The 18,739-nt window shown below is 43.6% G+C and overlaps 1 protein-coding gene across 2 annotated transcripts in view; it reads left to right on the forward strand.

Moving 5' to 3' along the window:
- LMF1 (lipase maturation factor 1) overlaps positions 1-18,739 on the forward strand; it is a 205,993-nt gene that overhangs the window by 49,242 nt on the left and 138,012 nt on the right. For both annotated transcript variants that reach the window (XM_061992553.1, XM_061992552.1), the window contains one exon: positions 8,360-8,508. In XM_061992553.1, the coding sequence (XP_061848537.1) occupies positions 8,360-8,508 (149 nt within the window). The remainder of the gene's footprint in view (positions 1-8,359; positions 8,509-18,739) is intronic.

The following is an 18,739-nucleotide window of genomic DNA, read 5'->3' on the forward strand; positions in this document are numbered from 1 at the left end:
GGGAACTCTGGGAAGCCAGTGCCATGTCTTGGCTATGAACCACTCCTGATGCCTTTTCTCCTTAGCTCACTTCAGGTCTTGTGACTGTTAGCCACATGGCGATTTTGAGGAATGGCTTGAGGGACTGAGAAGTCCAGTAAGCAGTAGTTGCTGTGGCTACACGTTTCCAGAGACAACACACCCTCCCCTGAGGAGCTGCAATGCTTGCAGGTTCTCCTTGCCTTGATGACCATGCTCGAGAGATGTAGGTACCTGTGAGTTCATGTGAACGCAGATGAAATTATTTTTGTTACTTTAAGACAGAGTAATTAAATACAGTATATACGAATCCCTCAGAATGACAGCCGCCCACAGAGCTAAAAACAGGAAATCCATTAACTTCATTATTTAAAAAATAAAATAAAAATCCTCCCAACTGATTCCTCTGTCACTTAAAGTTCTGCATGGAAGGAGGGCTAATTTAACGCTGCATTAACTCACTGTTATCACCCTCCTGTTACCTAAGTAGTTTCTAATGACTACCCTGGAGAGCACTTGGAAGCTTTTAAAAGTTTTTATGCTAAATTTTTTTTTCTATCTGGTTTATACTTTAAGAACAAAAGTTATTGATAACGTTTTTCCAAATCTTCCAACAACATCAAGAATGTTCTGTTGGCTGCTTATTTCTTTGGTGGATTAGAAATTTGCAGTATTTTATATAGCCGATATTTGGGGAAATGGATATGGCAGAGTTTGATTGTAGGAAGCTTGTTTAGATCTTTGGCTCATTGGTATTCAGGACATCAGCACATCCTCAGGGCAGAAGTGGAGGAGTGGGGTTATCTGCTTTTGCTCAGGACAAGGTGCAAAGAGGACTCTGTCCTTGAGTCCTCTGAGCTTTGGTGCTCATAGATCTGAAAAGACTCAGACCCCACCGGGCAGGCAGCTTGTGAGACATGTCTCTTTGTTCTGGGATTTATAAGTGAAAGGCACCACTGAGTTGAGAAGCAATAAATCATTGTCTTTCCTCATTGTTTTTTCCTCAGGGTGGTGGTGGACGGATTTCTTCCTTTGTTGTAAGCATCTTTCCTTCTTTTTCTGTCCTAGTTCAAATGTGCTTCTGAGGTCAGCATCTATCACATTGTTGCTTCAAAATGAAGCACTCTTGTTGCTCTGCAGTACTTTCAAGTCTAAATGGTTTAAATTAGTTAAAAAGAGAGCTTTGCTGTGCTCCTAAGGTGTGTGCAACGCTAATGCCTGGGTTGAAATTTCCCCTATTGAAGCCCTAAGTTATTTCCAAGTTAAGCCTTGCATGCGTGCTCTGCCTGGTGATGGAGGAGATTCAGAACCACACTCTAACATTCTTGACAGGATTTTTGTGTTTACAGACTGTGTGACTGTGGAGAGGCCTGGTCTTTGCATTGGGAATGGCCAGGAATCCTGTCCATTTGGAGCCCTGGGAAGCTTTTTAAACTTGATACAAACTTGAACATTTCTTGTATGTGCTCTTTATGTCTCTATTTTTTACTGATACTTGGAAAGCTAGAGTGCAATGGGAATGTATCTGCTCCCTGATAGGTTTGTTGTCCTTCTGGAAGAGGAAAAACAACTGGAAAAAAAGGCAAAAAGGGGCAGTGTCACAGGGAGGGACAGCTGCTGGCAATACCTAATGGAGAGCTCAGTGCTTCTGGGATGCAGAGCACAACTGATCATGGTATGAACTTCTGCAGTGAGTTGAAGTGATTCACTGAACATCCTCTGCTTTCCAAGGGTTTCTCGTTCTGTAGTCTAAGCTGTTTGCATCTAGCTGTTTCTGTCTTTAAGCCTGAAACAGCACAGCAGCAGATGGATCCTGCTCACTTAGGATTTTAGTGTCATCTTCAACACCATGATGCTCTCCTCCTGCTTCCCCTGCCCCAGAGCTGGCTGGTGAGCCTGCTCCCCTCGCACTTGTCTTCAGCAGAGAGGAAAATCTGGGACGTTTCAACAGGTGTTAGCTGAGACATGTGAACCTCCTGCGTGAAAGCCAAACCCAGTTGAAACTGGTGATAATTTTGCCATGGGTTTTAGCGTGGCCCATATTTCATGCTGGAGATGATAAAGGTATTTGTAGTTAGCGGGAAAGTGCAGTATTTTAACATACTAGAGGATGTGTCAGCAAGACACTTTAAAAGGATGCAGCTCTTTTTAGGATAGTTAGGAGCTTTGCTTTCCTTTGAGGAAGTCATTACTGTGAATGATGAAAGCTGGAATGATTTAGAGAGTATATGGGGTTTTTTTTCTTTTCTCTTTTAAAGGAAAAAGCAGTAGAATTTATTTTCCATGGATGGGGCTTTTTGGGTGTATTTGTGGTTTTTTTTTTTTTTTGTTGAGATTTATCTTTCATAGTTGGAAAAGGGGGCTAGAGCTTAATCTGCCTGATGTCCTTTAAGGCAATATGGACTTATTAAAAGAAGTATTGATATATCAGTACAGTCCTGAACATTTTCTAATTTGATCTGTGTTCCTGCAAGTGGGAGATAAGTACAGATGGCAGGGTGAAGGAGGAGACCCTGGCGAGGAAGGTGATAGGGGATGGCCGATGGGTTCTGAAGAGCAGCCCAATGCCCCTGGGAGCATAAGGGCAGGTAAACACTCAGTCTATCACTTGCTGCTGAACATGGGCCAATTTGCGTTGTTTGAATGACACATGGTAGTTGCAATGAGCATCTGCAGACTGAAATCCTTGGTCAGAATATCCTGTAGGCATCAGCGTAACCCATACTATTTTCAACAGGTGTTTTAATGCTATAGTTGAAATTATACTAAATTTCAGGGAGGTAGGGAGGAGAGGCTGAGGAGCAGTTAATCTAATTCCAGTGCAAGTCAGTCCGTATTGGGTGTCTCCTTTGCGGTGGCGGCCGGGGCGCCTGACACACAATATTCATCGGCAGACAGCTGCACTGTCCGCTACCCAGCTCCCCTTGGCAGCGCACAGGCTGCCCGCAGCCAGCCATGAAATGCCTCTGCATTGTAGAAGCATTTGTCTGTGCCGTGCATGCATGCTCCTTATAAATTTTAGGTGCAGATATGTATATGCAGAGAGAGGTGGTTCACTATTTCACTGTATCCCATAATTTATTTTGTTTATTTTCTCTTCCTAAAATATCTGAGCCATTTCTGCCACAGCTAGGTGTGAGGTTTGGTTTTGAAGAGATGATTATATTTTTTTCGCAGAAGAACTAAAATGAGTACATTCTCTTTGGAACTGACTATTTTGTGTTTAGTTCTGAAGGCTTTCTGCCCTCCTCTGCCTCACTGCATTCTCCACAACTGTCCATGTAAACAGAAAATTGGTTTGCAATGTGGGAGGGCTGAAGGTGCAGCATGCAAGACTAGATGGGAGGAAGTTTCACTGCCTTTTCTGTATAGCTGTGGAGAAGCTGCCATAACTTGGCTGGTTTTGTCATCAGTTATTTGATGGTAAATGATGAAGATGAAAGTTGGAAACCTTAATAATATAATGCTATATAATCTATGTTCCATTAGAAATAATACTCTCTGTAGGGAGCCATCATGGGGTTGCTTTGGACTTTTCTGGAGCCCGTTTGTACCAAATTGACATTTTTCCACTCCACATGTTAAGCACCAGTAATGTTTTCTACAGCATGTCAGATGTTCCTGCCAATGCAGATGATCTCTGCCGGAGGAGCACCCGGTGAGACCACGCGGTGCTGGCTTTCCCAGTTCCTCTTTCAAGCAGCAAATGGTTCTTGACTTTAGAGATCACTAGATGTTGAGCTAAATTTCTTAGCTGAAAATTTAAACTGCTAGAGAGAAGAAAAACATGTGAAAATCCTTAAAGGAATGTATTTTTTTGCTTTTGTTTTGCTTTCTCCCCTCCAGTGCTTTTCCTGCCCACTCCTCCCCAGCACATCCTCCCTGCTTCTCCTGCCCTGCTCCAGCAAAGACCTCTAAAACACGCCAAACTATGGATTTTGCCACATCAAGCGTGGAGCATGTAACAAACATTTGAGATGAGTGTGGGGCAAGTGCAGCCACCATTGGCAGTTTATTTTATTTCTTTTTTTTTTCTTAAAAAAAAAAAAGCCGGCCCAAGCCCGTGGCTCCCTCTCCGGCTGCACGGGAGGTAACAATGGGGCGCTTTGTGCAGCTCTGCAGCTGCTGAAATTTGACTAGATCCAACTGAAGAAAACAGGAGCAGGTGGGTCAACAACGTGACCCTTTCGTTCCCAGCAGTATCAGTGTGTGCTGCGGCTGGAGGGACCGAGGTGGAGGTGAGCCCCAAGATTTAGCCCAGGCAATAAGGTTGTGTTGGTTTGCATGTTGAGGATTGGAACTGACCTTCTGAGATAGCCCCAGTGTCTCTAAGTATCATGGGGTTTGCTGCCATTTATAAAATGGGTTTCACTCTAAAAATGTGAAGGTTGGGAAATGTCACTGTATGTGATCAACTGGCATTGCTACAGGCAAGAGGTCTTTGCCCCGTTACTGGTGCTGGGATTCTGATATTGACACTGGTTTCTCAGTTCGTATGATGCTCTGTGCCTGCCACACAAATGCTCTTGAACTTTCTGATGTTCTCGAGTTATGAATCATTTGATTCCTCCTGTAGGTCTCCCCGCTCATGGGTATGACTTCCTTTATGTCCATGTTTTTGCTTGGCTAGAACTATCCTTAAAATGTTGAGGATGTGAATTTCTGAGGCTTGGAGGAGAGTTTGGTACGTGGTTCCCACTATTTTTGGTGGAGATGGAGGATGTGGTTGTGTTGGGCTCCTTTGCCTGGCACTGTCACCAGTCCCACTGGCAGCAGCAAATACATCTCATTGACACTGCCCACTTGGTGGCAAGAAGAGATGGAGAAGCACAGGGAGAGAAAACCTATCATTACTTAGCTGCATGCATCTGCTGAGTACCAGTTGTTCCTAAGGTCTTCCCTGCCAAGGTGTGATGACTTGGTTGATTCCTTGTAGGTGTCACCCTGCAGGTGTTTGTGTTTTGTGAGCCTCAGAAGTGGTGTTAGAAGGTGGCAATGCTCAAATATCAGCAGTGTTGAGCAGACGCATGGTTATGGCCTCGAACCTGTCTAAGATTGCAAGGGATTTTGAGTCTGAGGCTTTTAAGGGGTAGACATGAACAACTGTTCATAAGTCATCAGTTAGAAATGCAAGGTTTCTGTTGATGGATCTTGTAATCTTGCTTTCTAATATCAACTTACAATAAAGCAAATGTGATACGAAGCAGAGCCCCCCCCCCCGTCCTATGCTGTATTATGGATATAGTTGTGATGTTCAACAGTGTGTACACATCCTTGAAAGCCTTCCTGATATAGCTGTAAATTTTAGTAGAAAATGTAACACATCCATCTCAAATAATTCCCCCATCAGGAACTCTGGCATTGCTTGTGGGATAGGATCGAGCATCAAGGCTTAATTGCTTGCACATGATGAAGCCTGTGAGAGGACTAACAAGTTACAGCCAGGATCAGATCCATACTAAATGGGGAAGGGGAAAGCAGTGAAAGCTTTGGTAGTGGGTTGGGAGCAGGTTGGCTTTGCACAGGGGAGGGTCCAGGGCAAGGAGCTGCTTGGGATGGAAAGAAGATGAATGAAGGCTGGAGAAGGAGCTTCTGCAGCTGAGGGCAGGGTATGTGACTGTTTGGGTGGTGGGTGCTGGTATGGAAAATTGATCTGCATGACCTAGTTACCAGCTGTGGGGACTCAGTCCATCAGGAAGAGGGTTGTTAATAAATCAGAGGCTCTCCATGCATATCTGCATCTCAAACTTGGTTTTTAGCAGGAACTTAATGTGTTCTGCTCTGAAGCTCAATAGCAGACCAAAGTACAGCACAACACTTCATCTTGTGCTAGCAGATTTGCCTATTGCTGTTGATGGGTGCAGAGCAGCCAGAACGGAACAGGATTTACCCACAAGCCAAGGAGGTTTAGACAGACTTCTGAAATAGTGCTGTGACCATAGTTTGTCCTTGGCTGCACTTGCAGTTAAACCCTGTTTGGTGCAGGCTTAGCTGCACCCACTGCCAGCCCCCGTTGTCAGCAGCGGTTAATTTAAGAGGTTTCTCCCAACAGCTGGCAGCACTGTTGACTCTGGTCCCCCCTCCCGCTGCGGCGCTGAGCGGTTCCCCCCTCACTGGCACGGTTCACATTAGATTATGCCATTGGCCTCGCAGCCGGGTGGTGGTGGTGCCAGGATTCAGACTTGTCGCTTTGGAACAAGAAGCACAGGTGCAGGCTGAACTCCTGATCCTCAGAGGCCAGCACATACCAGGAAGGCTTGGGCTTTGCTTCGGACACACGCACGCTCATGCACGTGTCCCTGTGTGCTGGGTGCATGCTCCTATAACCCAGTTAACATGCAAGAAATGTGACACATAGGACCAGCAATTCCTTTCTTTCCCCTTCTCTCCATGCATGTAAACACCTTTTGGGCATTCAATTTAAAAATTAAATTAAAAAGGGGAGGGAAAAAAAAAGCCACTGTGGTGAGAGGTGATGCTGCTCTGGAAGGGAAATGCATACGTAGGGATCTAAAGGCTGTTTGGAGATATAGAGGGGTATGCCCTCCTGCTCAGCCATCCAGCCTGCATCCTATAGGTCTGCAGGGGAACACAGTAATTAACATATGAAAACGCTAATAACAGTGGGATTCTTGTGCAGGCAGAAACGAAGGAGATATACTACCATTTTGGTGCCAGTTAGACCCATAACTGCTGTTTGTGGCTGGGTTTAGTAACAATTAACCTTTCACATTTTGTATTAGCCATTGCTTTCCTTGTGCAGCTGCTTTATACTTTACTGCTTCTCTCAGAAGCACTAATTTGGGCAGTTGGCATATCTGTTGAAACCATAGGATGTAAGGAAGGAGAAAGGAGATTTTTTGTTAACAACTGTTTGACATAATAGTATTTTTGAGAAAACAAAAATCTATTTTGATTTAAGGGACCTTGTGCATGTTAAGATAAAAAAAGGGGACTGCATGACTGTTTCTTAAAATATTTTAAAGGAAATTCAGTGTAGTTTTGCTTGTGTGACAATATGAAATCATGAGTTTGAATAAATCTCAACCTGCTGTGCGATCAGGTGTCTCAGACTGGAGCTGGAAGAAATTAATGTCTCTGGTAGGTGTTTGGTTGGTCTAGGTGAAGGGAGCAAACTTTGTCACTGCCATTTGAAAATGAGTGAAGTGCATGGGGGCTCTTGGGAAGGGACATGGCTACAACTGACTCACAGGCATCATCTGGTTTAGTTTATGTAGACATGTAGACAGGAAGAACAGCACCTTAAATGACACCAATGAGGTTGCTGAGTTTTCGGGAATTGTCCCCACTAGAGTGCCATTTAGTGTCTTTTTCAAAACCTTTTAAAATGTCTTCTGAGTGCAATCGTGTCACACAGAAATATTTGAAAATAAGAGTGTGTAATTAGAGGTAGGACAAAGTTGGAGTAATTTGGTTTTGGCATCAGTACATTGTTGCTTAAAAGCATAGTGGAGATTGGACTTCACCTGTCAAAACAGAACTGCTGTGTTCTGGCTCTTCCAGAATAATCATTTAAATATTTATACTGTCTTCTGTGCTGGAAAAAGAAAATGCAAAATGCAGATTTGCATGAAGTAGATTATAGTCTGCCTTGTCCAAAGCATCCGATATCACAGGTGATAGGTTCACTGTCGTTACAAGACTCTGTTTTGATCTCAGCTCTGCTAGTATTCAGTCCTGTGAAACTGGCTTAATGGATGATTTGGACATTTTCACAATGATTTTTCTTTACAATTCAAGATTCAAAGCTTCTGGTTGCATGCTAATGTTGATTATGAATAAGAAAGTGATTTGAATAGTTGTCTTTTGAAGATAGAGACTGCCTCATTTTTGGCACAAATCCAGTAAAGTCAGTGGGCAAGTGGCAGTAGCTCGATTGGTCTGTGATTGCAGGAATCAGTGGTGACACCAATCAGTTGTGTGCCTAAATCACCAATTCCCAGGGCACTGAAATCACATTTTCCTTCATTTCATGAAAGTTTTGTGGGTTTTTTTCGTGTCACACTGTTTAAAAAAGCACATAAACAACAAATGGGTGAGCGTGTGGAGAATAACACAACCCAATGCACCAAAATTAGAATGATGTGTCTGCCAAAACGTAGACATGTCATTCGTGCTGCAGCTTAAAGCACATGAATTCCCAGAGTGTGTGATGTGTGTATTTGGACAGAGTTGACACCTCAGTTCCTCCAAGTTAAGCTTAAAAAGCATTACAATTTTCTTTTTTTTTCTTCTTCGGTGTTGAAAATTTGTGAAAGTATTACCCACAGGACTTGAAATAACTGTTTTCTTTTTCATTTCTCACATGTTGGCACTACAGGATGGGAGTCACAGCTCCTAGAAACAGGGTTCCTGGGGATATTCCTCTGCCCGCTCTGGACCCTCTCCCGCCTGCCCCAGCACACTCCTCCTTCCAGCATTGTCATCTGGGGCTTTCGGTGGCTGATTTTCAGGATCATGCTTGGAGCGGTGAGTGGGACTTCATGTATTTGTGGTTTTTGAGGTGACAGCAAGGAGAAAGTCTTGGAGTTGAATTCTTCCAGTGTAGAAATTTTTCTGGTTACAAGGAAGTATTATGTAGCAGGAAATGCTTCATGCTCTGGCTCACAGAATCTTTCAATTTACGATGGGTGTTTATTTTAAGGAGGACAAACATAGGAGTAAGAATATCCGTTTTGATATGTTGGTGGTGCTCTTGTGATTGGCTCTTGAAGAGGAATAAAATGGAAGTTTGAGACTTGAGCATTGTATCTCTTTGATAAGATGGTTTGGAATACAGTGGGTAATTCCTAGGAACCAGGAGCTTAAACCTGAGATATTTTTCCTTTGTGTATGCTTTATTGCAATGTCATTCTCTGTGCTGCGTTTGCAAAGAGAACATTTGCTGCATTACTGTCCCTGTGCGAGTGGAAATTCCCAAGTAACTTGTAAAATAATCCATCAGGAACTGACACATCTTTGTTAAAATAAAGGTGTGGCAGGAGCATTACCTTGTCACCTGGATCTGCATTTTGGATGTTTCAAAATGTGTCAAAACTTAGTAAGCTAAGGATCATCAGTGCAAAAAGAGATTGCAGGCAGTGGAGCATTCCTGTGTCCATTTGTTCTAAAGTCCATCTCTCACCCCAGCTCTGAAGGTGCTCGAATCTGCAGTTGAGCTCAAGATGCAATTAATTATCCTCCTGCTCATAAAAATAAAATAAAGAGAATCTTTTGGTGTTAACCTTAGTGTTGCCTGTTTTCAAGACAACTTTGTTAGTGGAGAGTGTGTTATCACAGTAAATACTGGAAAGCGCATGCTCACATGTTGCATGAAAGGGCGGCTTCTCAGATGCTATACAATGTGTGGACAATCTCATAGATTTTAAATAACTGCTGATTGAAAATAGACAGTAAGAGTTTATAGGACAGTCATCTTTGTAATGCTTTTTAAATGCCATAAGATATGTGGGTCTTGCTAGAGCAGATCCAACAGGTATCAAGGGTATGTAGTTGGTCTAGTGAGAACAAACCAACAAGTTGCTGTTGAAACTTTTTGGATAAGAAAATAAGGATGGATTTGGTCTTAAATTTGATTGGAAAATGTCGGTTGTTCTTGATGTTTTCTCATATCTCATGCAAATATCATGTTGACTTGGTTAAAATTAGTTGTCTGCAGAAGGTCCCAGTCATATCTGTCCTCAAGCTGGCTGCAGCCACATGTTCCTGAGCTGCGAGATGGCTACAGGGAAGGCACAGTCCCAAGGGCAGCCGTGCTCCACCTGAGAAAGAGTTTCTACAAGTTTAAAGCAGCACTTAACACCAGCCACTACTGAGACATGGTTTTTACAATACTTTTGAGGTATTTTAAGCAACTATTTAGGGAACACAGTGGAAGACTGCTAACCTGCCAAAAATACCCATCCATGTTTTATTACAAATTAAATTTCCTGTCCTCTCCTTTAAGCACAGAATGATAAGCGCTTTAATAACTGGCCTGTGTGGTTTCTTCGTTATATTTTTGAGGGCAGCAAAGATCTAAACCATTAAAGATTTGTGAGTGCAGTAATACCGCACTGGCTGGCTGTTAATGACAGTTGTGAGGATCCGTGTGGGTGACCCAAAGGGGCCCTATCTCTACAGGGCCCCTGTGCAGCAGGGAACTGAAAATGTTCCCTGCCCTGCCAGGTGAGATCGTGTGAAGTGACCTGTTAATTCTCTGACCTTGTGCAGTCCAAGGTAGGAGTTACTTCAAATGAAAGTTAGACTTCACTTTCACTGCAGGACTTGAGACAACATGGTTGTGTTTGGGGTGGGAGGTTGGTTTTGTGGAGTATTTTTTTGGGGTTCATTTTTTTTTTTCAGGAACCTCATTGTGAATGTATTATTTGCACCGTTTCCCACCAATGACATCTTCAACAAATATTAGCCCCTTCATTTCTGGTGGATGGAGATTGACTTCTGTGGTCTTGATGCTTCTCAGCTTCTGAAACATTTCTTCTCAGTCATGGTGCTGATTACAGAAATAATCAACAGCCCATTACATCAATTGCAGGGAAACACATTTTTTTTCTTAATGAGTTATATCATCACCAAGCTTGCATCCTGCTTTCCTTTTGCAATGAGAGTCTGACTGAGCTTTGCTCTGTTCCTGCTAATTTGTTATATATATATAAATATACACACACATTCTGAATTATGAGACAGGTTGGGTATAAAAATGTTTGGTTGTGCTCATGAAATGTCTTTGTTACTGTTATCTCTGTGCTGCTTCCTGGTTTTATCTGGAGGGTAATAACTCTGGTATTTTAGAGAGAGCTCGCTGCAGAAGAGATGCTGCCCCTTGCGTCCTTTGTCTGGGTTGCTGATCTATAAGTAACAGACACAGGAAAGGAAAACATGGAAAGGTCATTAAATGGGGATCTATACAAGCAAGTGTAAATTGGTGATTGATAGTATCTTTAATGTTTTGGGGCCCAAACACATGTACGTTTCCTTCTCAGGCAGGGTAATGATGCTTGCAGGCACTGGGAAGCAAGTTTAATGCATGAAACCGAAGCGTCCTCCTGGAGCGCAGGTGTCTCTGCTCACAGGCCATCTTTGGTTTCTTCCCTAATCTAGGCAGGAGCTGAGGCATGTGTACAAATGTGGGCTGAGGGAATTTTTTTTCCCAGGAATGGGATTGGCAATGATTATATCTTAGGCAGAAAAAAAGTTCAACTTTCCTGTGTTTCTTTGGGGACTCTTCTTGCTGGTTGGGTAAGGGTTTCCTTGGAAAATGCTGTCCTCCAAGCAAACAGCATTCCTTTGGTCAGCTTGTTTTTTTCTCACCTTGTGCTGGATGTTGGGTGAGAGGTGCTATGTGCGTGTTTGAAACACACTGTGGATGGGCAAGTTTGTCTCTCTTTTGCAATGTGATGACTCCCAGTGAAGACTTTAGGTTCTTATACCAGAGCTTTCCTGTTTTCTACAGTACACATGAGTTGATTTCACTTGTCAGCCCTTTCTTTTTCCAATCAGTATATCACATTTGGGAACTCTAAAACTCAGTCAGAGTTCTAACAACCAGAGACATTGAAGCACTATGAATTCCTACCAAAATGAGTGCTGATGCGGTGATGTCCGTTGCACCCCTTCTTTTGTCAGCCTGTGAAGGAACAGAAAATTAAGCCCAGTGAGTCGCTGGGTACAAAAAACAACCTGACTGTAAAGAAAGGAAAGTGGACCCACCTGGGCATGTTCCTATGTGACCTGATCTAGGTGAATCTGCTTCTGCAGGGGGACTGGACTAGATGATCTCTAAAGATCCCTTCTAACCCCTACCGTTCTAAGATTCTATAAAGGACATTACTTCCTAACCCAATGACATGATCGTTGCTTTTGGTCTCCCCAGAGCACATTAATCATCATTTTAAAAGCTTGCCATATCCTGTCACGCCACACAGTTGTTTGCAACTTCCTAGTTCATTTGAACAGCAATGTCTTTTATACTTTCCACCACATAAACCATAGAAGTCCACAGAGCTGGTGGAAGATATCTGAGCAGCACATGAAGCTCATGAATGCACGGTGCCTGCTCCCCTGCTTTGCTACTGCCTTTGCTTTTGTGTTTACCTGTTAACCTCTCTAATTTTAGGAGGTGAATATTGCTTCTGACACTAAGCAGCATCCCTAATGTGGTCCTCTTGCCTCCTCTCTTAGTCTTAACCAGGTGTTTGCTGCTAAAGCGTGTGAGCATTGTCATCCAGCCCTGGTCTGGTGTAAGGGAGCCTTCCTGTTTCCTTGCTAATCTTGACCCTCAAAATCATGTCCAGATCTTGCTTTATTGTGCATACCATCCCTGGGGGCTGGCTGGGCTTGCTTAGGGGAGATAGAGCATATGAGAAGGAAAATAATGCCAGCTTCATGCTTGCAGGAGGCAAAGAACACAGGCAGGCTCTGCTTCTGGGATTTTGATTGGCAGCCAGTGCTGGGCTGATCTCAAATATTTCTGACTTTTTAAAAGGCATAATTATGTGATTCAATCTATATGTTTGATGTTCCTAATCATCCATTAGTGCAGGATGTAAAGACGGATGCTTCTTAGGAACACGCAGAGGCAACAGAATAGCAGTCCCTTTGTGTGAGCGAGCAGCTTGTTAGGAAATAAGTGATGCAAACAGACATTTACAGGGCTGATTTGCCTCAGAGGTGCTCGGTGACTTGCTGTCTTTGTGATTTTGCTTGCAACTCTCTGTCACTCTGATTTCTTGAATATTGGAAGATGCAACATGTTGTTTTGTGTTTCCACAAGAATCAAGAGGTGGGTAAGCAAAGGTGCATGCTCAATCTGTCAGGCAGTAACCAAGGACAATATCCCAACTGCGGTGACTTGCCAAGATGAGCAACCCGTGCTGTCAGGGAGGTGCTTTGCTCGGCAACGTTGGCTGCTGGTAATGAGGTGTTTTGACGTCTGCAAGTACCTGGAGAGACATCGAAGGCACGATGCTGTGCTCTCAAAGCCTCAACCCCCTTTTAAGTAAATATATATATACAGGGTTTTTTTTTCATCAGACAGAGTTTGTCTTCCAGCTGCTCTTTTCCCTTCAGAGCTGTTGTTGGACTTGGTACATTTGATGGGTTTGAGGATGGTGTTTGAGGCTGTCTGCATGCTGCTGGCCCAGTTCCCTGCTCTAGATCAGGCTCTTCTCTGAGCCCCTCATAGCAAGCTAGGAGTCCTGAGGGGCTTTCTGCTCCCAGCAGCCATTTAGTCAAACTGCAGCTTTCTGTAATTGCCTGATCTCAAGTACTGGGACTTATTGGAAGAGTAGCAATGCTTCCCTGTTTTGGTGGAGCAGTGTCTCCCCTGCATCTTGTGGCTTTCCATCTTGTGGCTTCATGCTTTGACTGGGCTGTGGGGGGAGCTTCTGTCTTAATTACTAGGACTATGATCATGTGCTGCTCTGGGCTTTACCTCTGAGGTGGGCAAGTGTCTGGTTTGCTTTTGGTTGGGGATTTTTTTGTGACAAGCAGCAGCATTGCTCATGAGCTCTCCTTTATCACAAAATGTAATTTGTGACTAATACTCCATTCAACAAATGTTAGTCCCATTCCTATTTTGAGAAAGACTTGAAAGTATATGACAACTTTGTCAACTTCATGTATTCTGTGTAATTACCTGCTGCAAGCAAAAAACACGTGCTGGGGGAATCCAGATACCTGCCCCACTTGTGTTGGGGACAGTCTGGGGAGTTCTGATGGATTGTCCTGGTGAGCTGATGTCCTGATGAGTCCTCGTGAGCTGATGAATTGCTAATGCCGTGTTGCTGAAATTCTGTAGTAGCTCCTTGGATCCTGAAAGTCATTAGTGATTGCGTACGTAAACCATAAAATATAGTCTCTATTTTTCCATTAGTTGAGTGTCTTAAGAAGCATTGCATGCATACTTGCTTAGAAATGTGAGAATTTGATTTTGTCAACACCTGTGTGTGTAACTATAGTAACACTGATAAAACTTAGTAACTGAAAAAGCACATGTAAAAGAATAGGAGTGTGGGAATGGGATTTAACTAGATTTTAGGGAGAAGCCTAGACAGGGTTTATCCTTGATCTCCCTGAAACCAGCCTCAGAGGGTAGGGGGTAGCAATGCTGGGTGTTGGAGACATGTCGTGATTTCTCTGATGTGGGGTTTTCCTCTGGTGTATGATTTTTAACAATCCCTGTCCAGCTTGTGGTGTGATGTGACACTGTGCTGTGAAGGAGCTCAGGCTGCATCTTGTCCTACATTGAGCTGAATCTTGACTTGCAAAGGCTGTTGCTTTTGACCATAGACCAAGGATTTAAAAACATGACTTTTATGATTCCCTCACTGATTATTCCCAAGGGTTGCCTCTGTTACACACAGCTCCTCCAGTCTCACACCAGATGAGATTTTTGACAAGAGGCAGTTAAATGTGAGGCTGTTCCTTTCTGTCAGCACATCTTTCTGTCAATATAAGCAGGGTGCGTGATGAGTTCAGGTCTAACTCTTGGTGTAGTGTTGCCTCTTCCAGCTGGAGTATGGTGATAATGATGGGACAGGTCATGGATTTACCAGGTCAAAAATCAAAGCAAGCAGTGAGTCCTCTACAAAAACTTCCCCTCTGCTGTGGCCAGAAATTATGACTTAAGGACTGGGATAGGGAAACAGTTCCCAGATTGAGCCTGGGGGAAAAGCTGGGATGAGCATGGGCACAGCAGGAGTGACAATGTGGGAGCCCTGTCTGACAAAGAATGCCGTGCCAGGGCCCCTTCCCACTTGATAAGATTTGCTGAGCCTGGTGCTACCAAAACCATGCACAGCTTGGTTCAGGCCTGCCCAGCTCCGTGTAAAGATGCAAGGACTGATCTTGACATCTTTGGCTTAACTGAGGAGAGCATTATGTAGTGGGCAGATATGAATGGGGGAGACAGGAGAGATTTTTGTGGGGGTGCATGATAGCATTTGCACATGTGCTGTCTCTCCTGCTCTGTTATTTCAGGTTTTGAGCTATTCAGAGTACGTGTGTAGGTTTTTAATGAGTGTGTATTAGCTGAGCATGGCCTGCTGCATATGGAGGTAGTAGGGAAAGTCATGTGAGGGAACTCCGCCTGGAAGTGTGAGATTCTGCTGTTTTACTGCAGCTCTGTTCAGCTGCAACTGTGCAGCTGGCACTCGGAGAGCTGGTGCTAAAAGCAGAATGGAAATATCATTATCCATTTATGGCTGATGTTCCTCCTGTAAAACACGAGACAAACGGAATACCTTTAGATCAGTTTGGACTTGCAGCCAATGAGAAGCAAGAGCTGACACCGAGTTTTCTTGAACCAGAGCGAATACAAGTGTTTGCTGCCTGTATTGTTCCTTCTGGAAGATTAGTAGTTCTTCTGGAAGCACCAAACAGTGATGGTATGCTTCAATTTGGGTAGCTTTCATCATCTCCATTTAAAGCTGTCTCCCATGCCTCTTCCTTCCCATTCTTTGGGGGACACAAATATGATGTCTGACAGTTCTGTGTGTTACACATAGCTGAGGGCTGGTGGTTGCTGTTCTGATAATATGGATCCTGTCCTAATGCACAACCTGAGCAAAGGAGGTATCAGTGGGAATATCAGTGAAAATAAGGTTAAATGCCTTGAGATACCCACTCTCATGTTCTTTCAACCTTACTGCATCCCTGTTTCATGGCAGCAGAGCTCCAGACCAGGAGCAGCTGTGCCAGGCCAGCACAACTGCTTGCTGCTATTGAACTGTAGCAGGCTGGTGCTGGGATTTGCTCACTTTAGTCCAGGTATCTTGGGTGCTCTGGCTCTGGAGTGGAGCCAATATTGCTGACACAAGGCATGTTCACACCTGGGAAGGAGGCAAGGGAAGGAAAATGCTTTCAGTGTGTCCTGATGAAAAATGGAGAACTTATACCTTCTGCTGTTACTTGGGTTTTGGGTCATGGACCCTCTGTGATGGACAGGACCCATCTTGCCCCTCTGCTTGTGGCCAGCATTGTGTGCCTTTGAAGTCTCTGCATGGCTTCTCTGCACTGACCTCTCCTGCACTTACCTCTCCTGCACTTCTTTTCAAGATCCCTTTTCCCATTGCTGTAGCTACATGGAGATGTTGGTGCTCTATGAGCAGTGATGCTTTATAGACACTTCTTGACGTGTGAGCCCCTTTGCATGCAGTGCAACTTGTCTGGAATGTTAATGGAGAGGTGGTCATTTCTCAAGGGTTTCCAATAAGTGTTTTACTTTGCATCAGGGTGGGCTGGCAATGCCCCATTAGTCAAGAGCAAGCGGCACTGTTCAGATGTGTACGTGAGTCAAAGGTAATGTTTGCCAGCTTGCTGATGTGATGTCCTGCACAAATAATTATCACTGCTGGAGATGCAGTGAGGAGATTGGAAAGGGATTCAAGAGCTGGGGATGTAACAGTACGTTGGGAAACTGGAAGTAAATAGGGAATTAACGTGGAACTGTGTCTTGCAAAGGATCACAAACATATGGAATAAGTTACCGGGGAAGGTGGCTGGAGCAGAGAGTATAACTAAGTCGGAGACATCTTGATTAGTTTCTGGAGGAAAGGATTGAAGAGTGTAGTGAAAAAGCAGGGAAACAGGATTTAAAGCACATTACCACTTTAATTTAAAAGTGCCCAAAGCAAGGAAATTCAGGTTTAAAGCTGCCAATCTGTCACTGGCTGATGCAGGTGTTGGGGTTGGGAGGACGCCGCGGGGTCTGTGTGCAGATGGGTCTGTGCCCTGCAGGCTCTGCTCCTCAGCCTGGGACGTGAGATTGGGCAGCTTAAGGCCAAGCTTCAAGTTTGCCCCAAGAATTAGATCCTTTAATGTGTGTTATATAACAATACTGTTTATAATATTATAAAATAATATTCAAATAATCTGCTTTGTGTGCAGTGTCCTTGATGTCTTCCTCATGTGACACCCTTATAACTGTTGCAGGGCCCGCTGCTCACTCACCAGGCTGGTGGCACACCAGGGGACAGGGATGGGGTCACGTAAGGAAGGGGTTTTTTTCTCCCCCATATCTTCATGTACTGGAGAGGTCTTCCCAGGAATCACTGCCCGCCTCTTACTCAGGACACATCACGTGGGAGATCCTGAGGGGAACCCAAAAGCATTTTTTGAGGTTGATTAGTTACTTGTCAGTCACAAATTTTTGTGTCTGTAAACACAATTTTTCTTAATTTTTTTCCCCACTTTCTGGATTCCTGTTTCTGAATGTAAGTACAGATTGAACCCCTGGAAGATTGAATCTCTGCCTCTCCACACTGTTTGATTAGATCCTCAGAAGGAGCTGCTGCAAAACAGAGGAGTCCTGAAGCTTTTTTTTTGGCAGGCAGAAACTTAACAATAATTTAAGTTCTCTGGTGTTTCAACTCTACACAAAAGATGTGTTTCCCCTTTTAAAGGAGAAAAAAGATCATTTAAAGTGGTAGTCTTGGGAGAGAAATAGTGCAAAAAGATTTATAATAATTAGCATTAAATTCTTCCACTAAATTCTCATCATTGTTTTGTAGTAAATGTCCGTATTTCACACAGAGACTTGTTTTCACAGAGAAAGGATCAATTATTTCCAGGTTATTTGTGTATATTTTAGATATCTAATCTCTTTAAAAAATATTTTAAATTTTCTTTACCCTTAAAAAATGTTTCTTTTAACCAACTGCAGTGAATATTTTAGAAACTGGTGGTTCATGTTAAACTCTTCATTTCTCTTGTTTTGTTTTTGCTTGAATTCTGTTAAAAGTGTCATAACGTGGGTGGCATTTTAAAGGTTACTGGAAAGGGTGGGGATGTGATTAGCTAATAAGGGAGATGAACTTTCTGGCAAAAATAATGAAGACTTTGAAGCAAACAGAATCTGGATGCCTGTAGTAAAATTGCATTAGATGTAATGAAATAAAAGTTGGAATTTAGACGATCTCTGTAAATACAAAAAAAGGAAGAAGAATAAAACGGATGTAGTTGTCATTTCAGTGACAAGCGTGCCCTGATCCTGGGCATTATGGCTCTGAAATTGAGAATAATTATTCTAATTTGTTTTATTACATTAGCGTGGGTAGGAGGGAAGAAAGGGAGCTTTCTTTTATGGCTTTCTCATTATTCATAGGCGAGCACGGCAGGGCCAGGCTCCCGACTCCCGCGCCGGGGCTTCATGGGAATTTTTGGAAAATGATGTCTGCAATGTTCTGACCTTTGCCGTCCCAGCTGCAGCCCTCCTCCTCTCTGCAGGGATCCCACACTTGACTCCTTAGCAACCTCCTTTGTGCCTCTGATCTCTCTCCATTTGTCTAGTAATAGCCCTTGGCAGGAAGACTTGTTGTTCCTTCGGTGGCTGTAAAAGACAGGAGCCTCTAATGCCAAGTACTTTTGAAAATCCCTTTCACCCACTCCTTGCAGCTCGGTCTTCAAAGTCAATCAGATACTGGCGCAGTCATGGTGGCTTCTCAAAGGGTCTTTCTGGTAGCTGGGGGATAAACCAGCAACAGATAAAACAAAATCAACGCTTGTGACTTATCTCTCAGAAAAGTGATTTCCAGTTCCTCGAGTTGAGGTGCTTTGCATTTTGTGGTGACTCTGGTTTAGCTCTTGTGGTGGATCAACCTGTGCCTGTTGGCAGCAGAATCTAGATGGTCACCTCTTCTGTGGGTGGCACCTATCCTATAGGCGTCTGTTTCTGGTGCTGTCTCAGAACCCATCCCTGCCT

Source organism: Colius striatus, chromosome 3 (genome assembly GCF_028858725.1).
Source record: "Colius striatus isolate bColStr4 chromosome 3, bColStr4.1.hap1, whole genome shotgun sequence".
NCBI classification, from domain to species: Eukaryota; Metazoa; Chordata; class Aves; order Coliiformes; family Coliidae; genus Colius; species Colius striatus.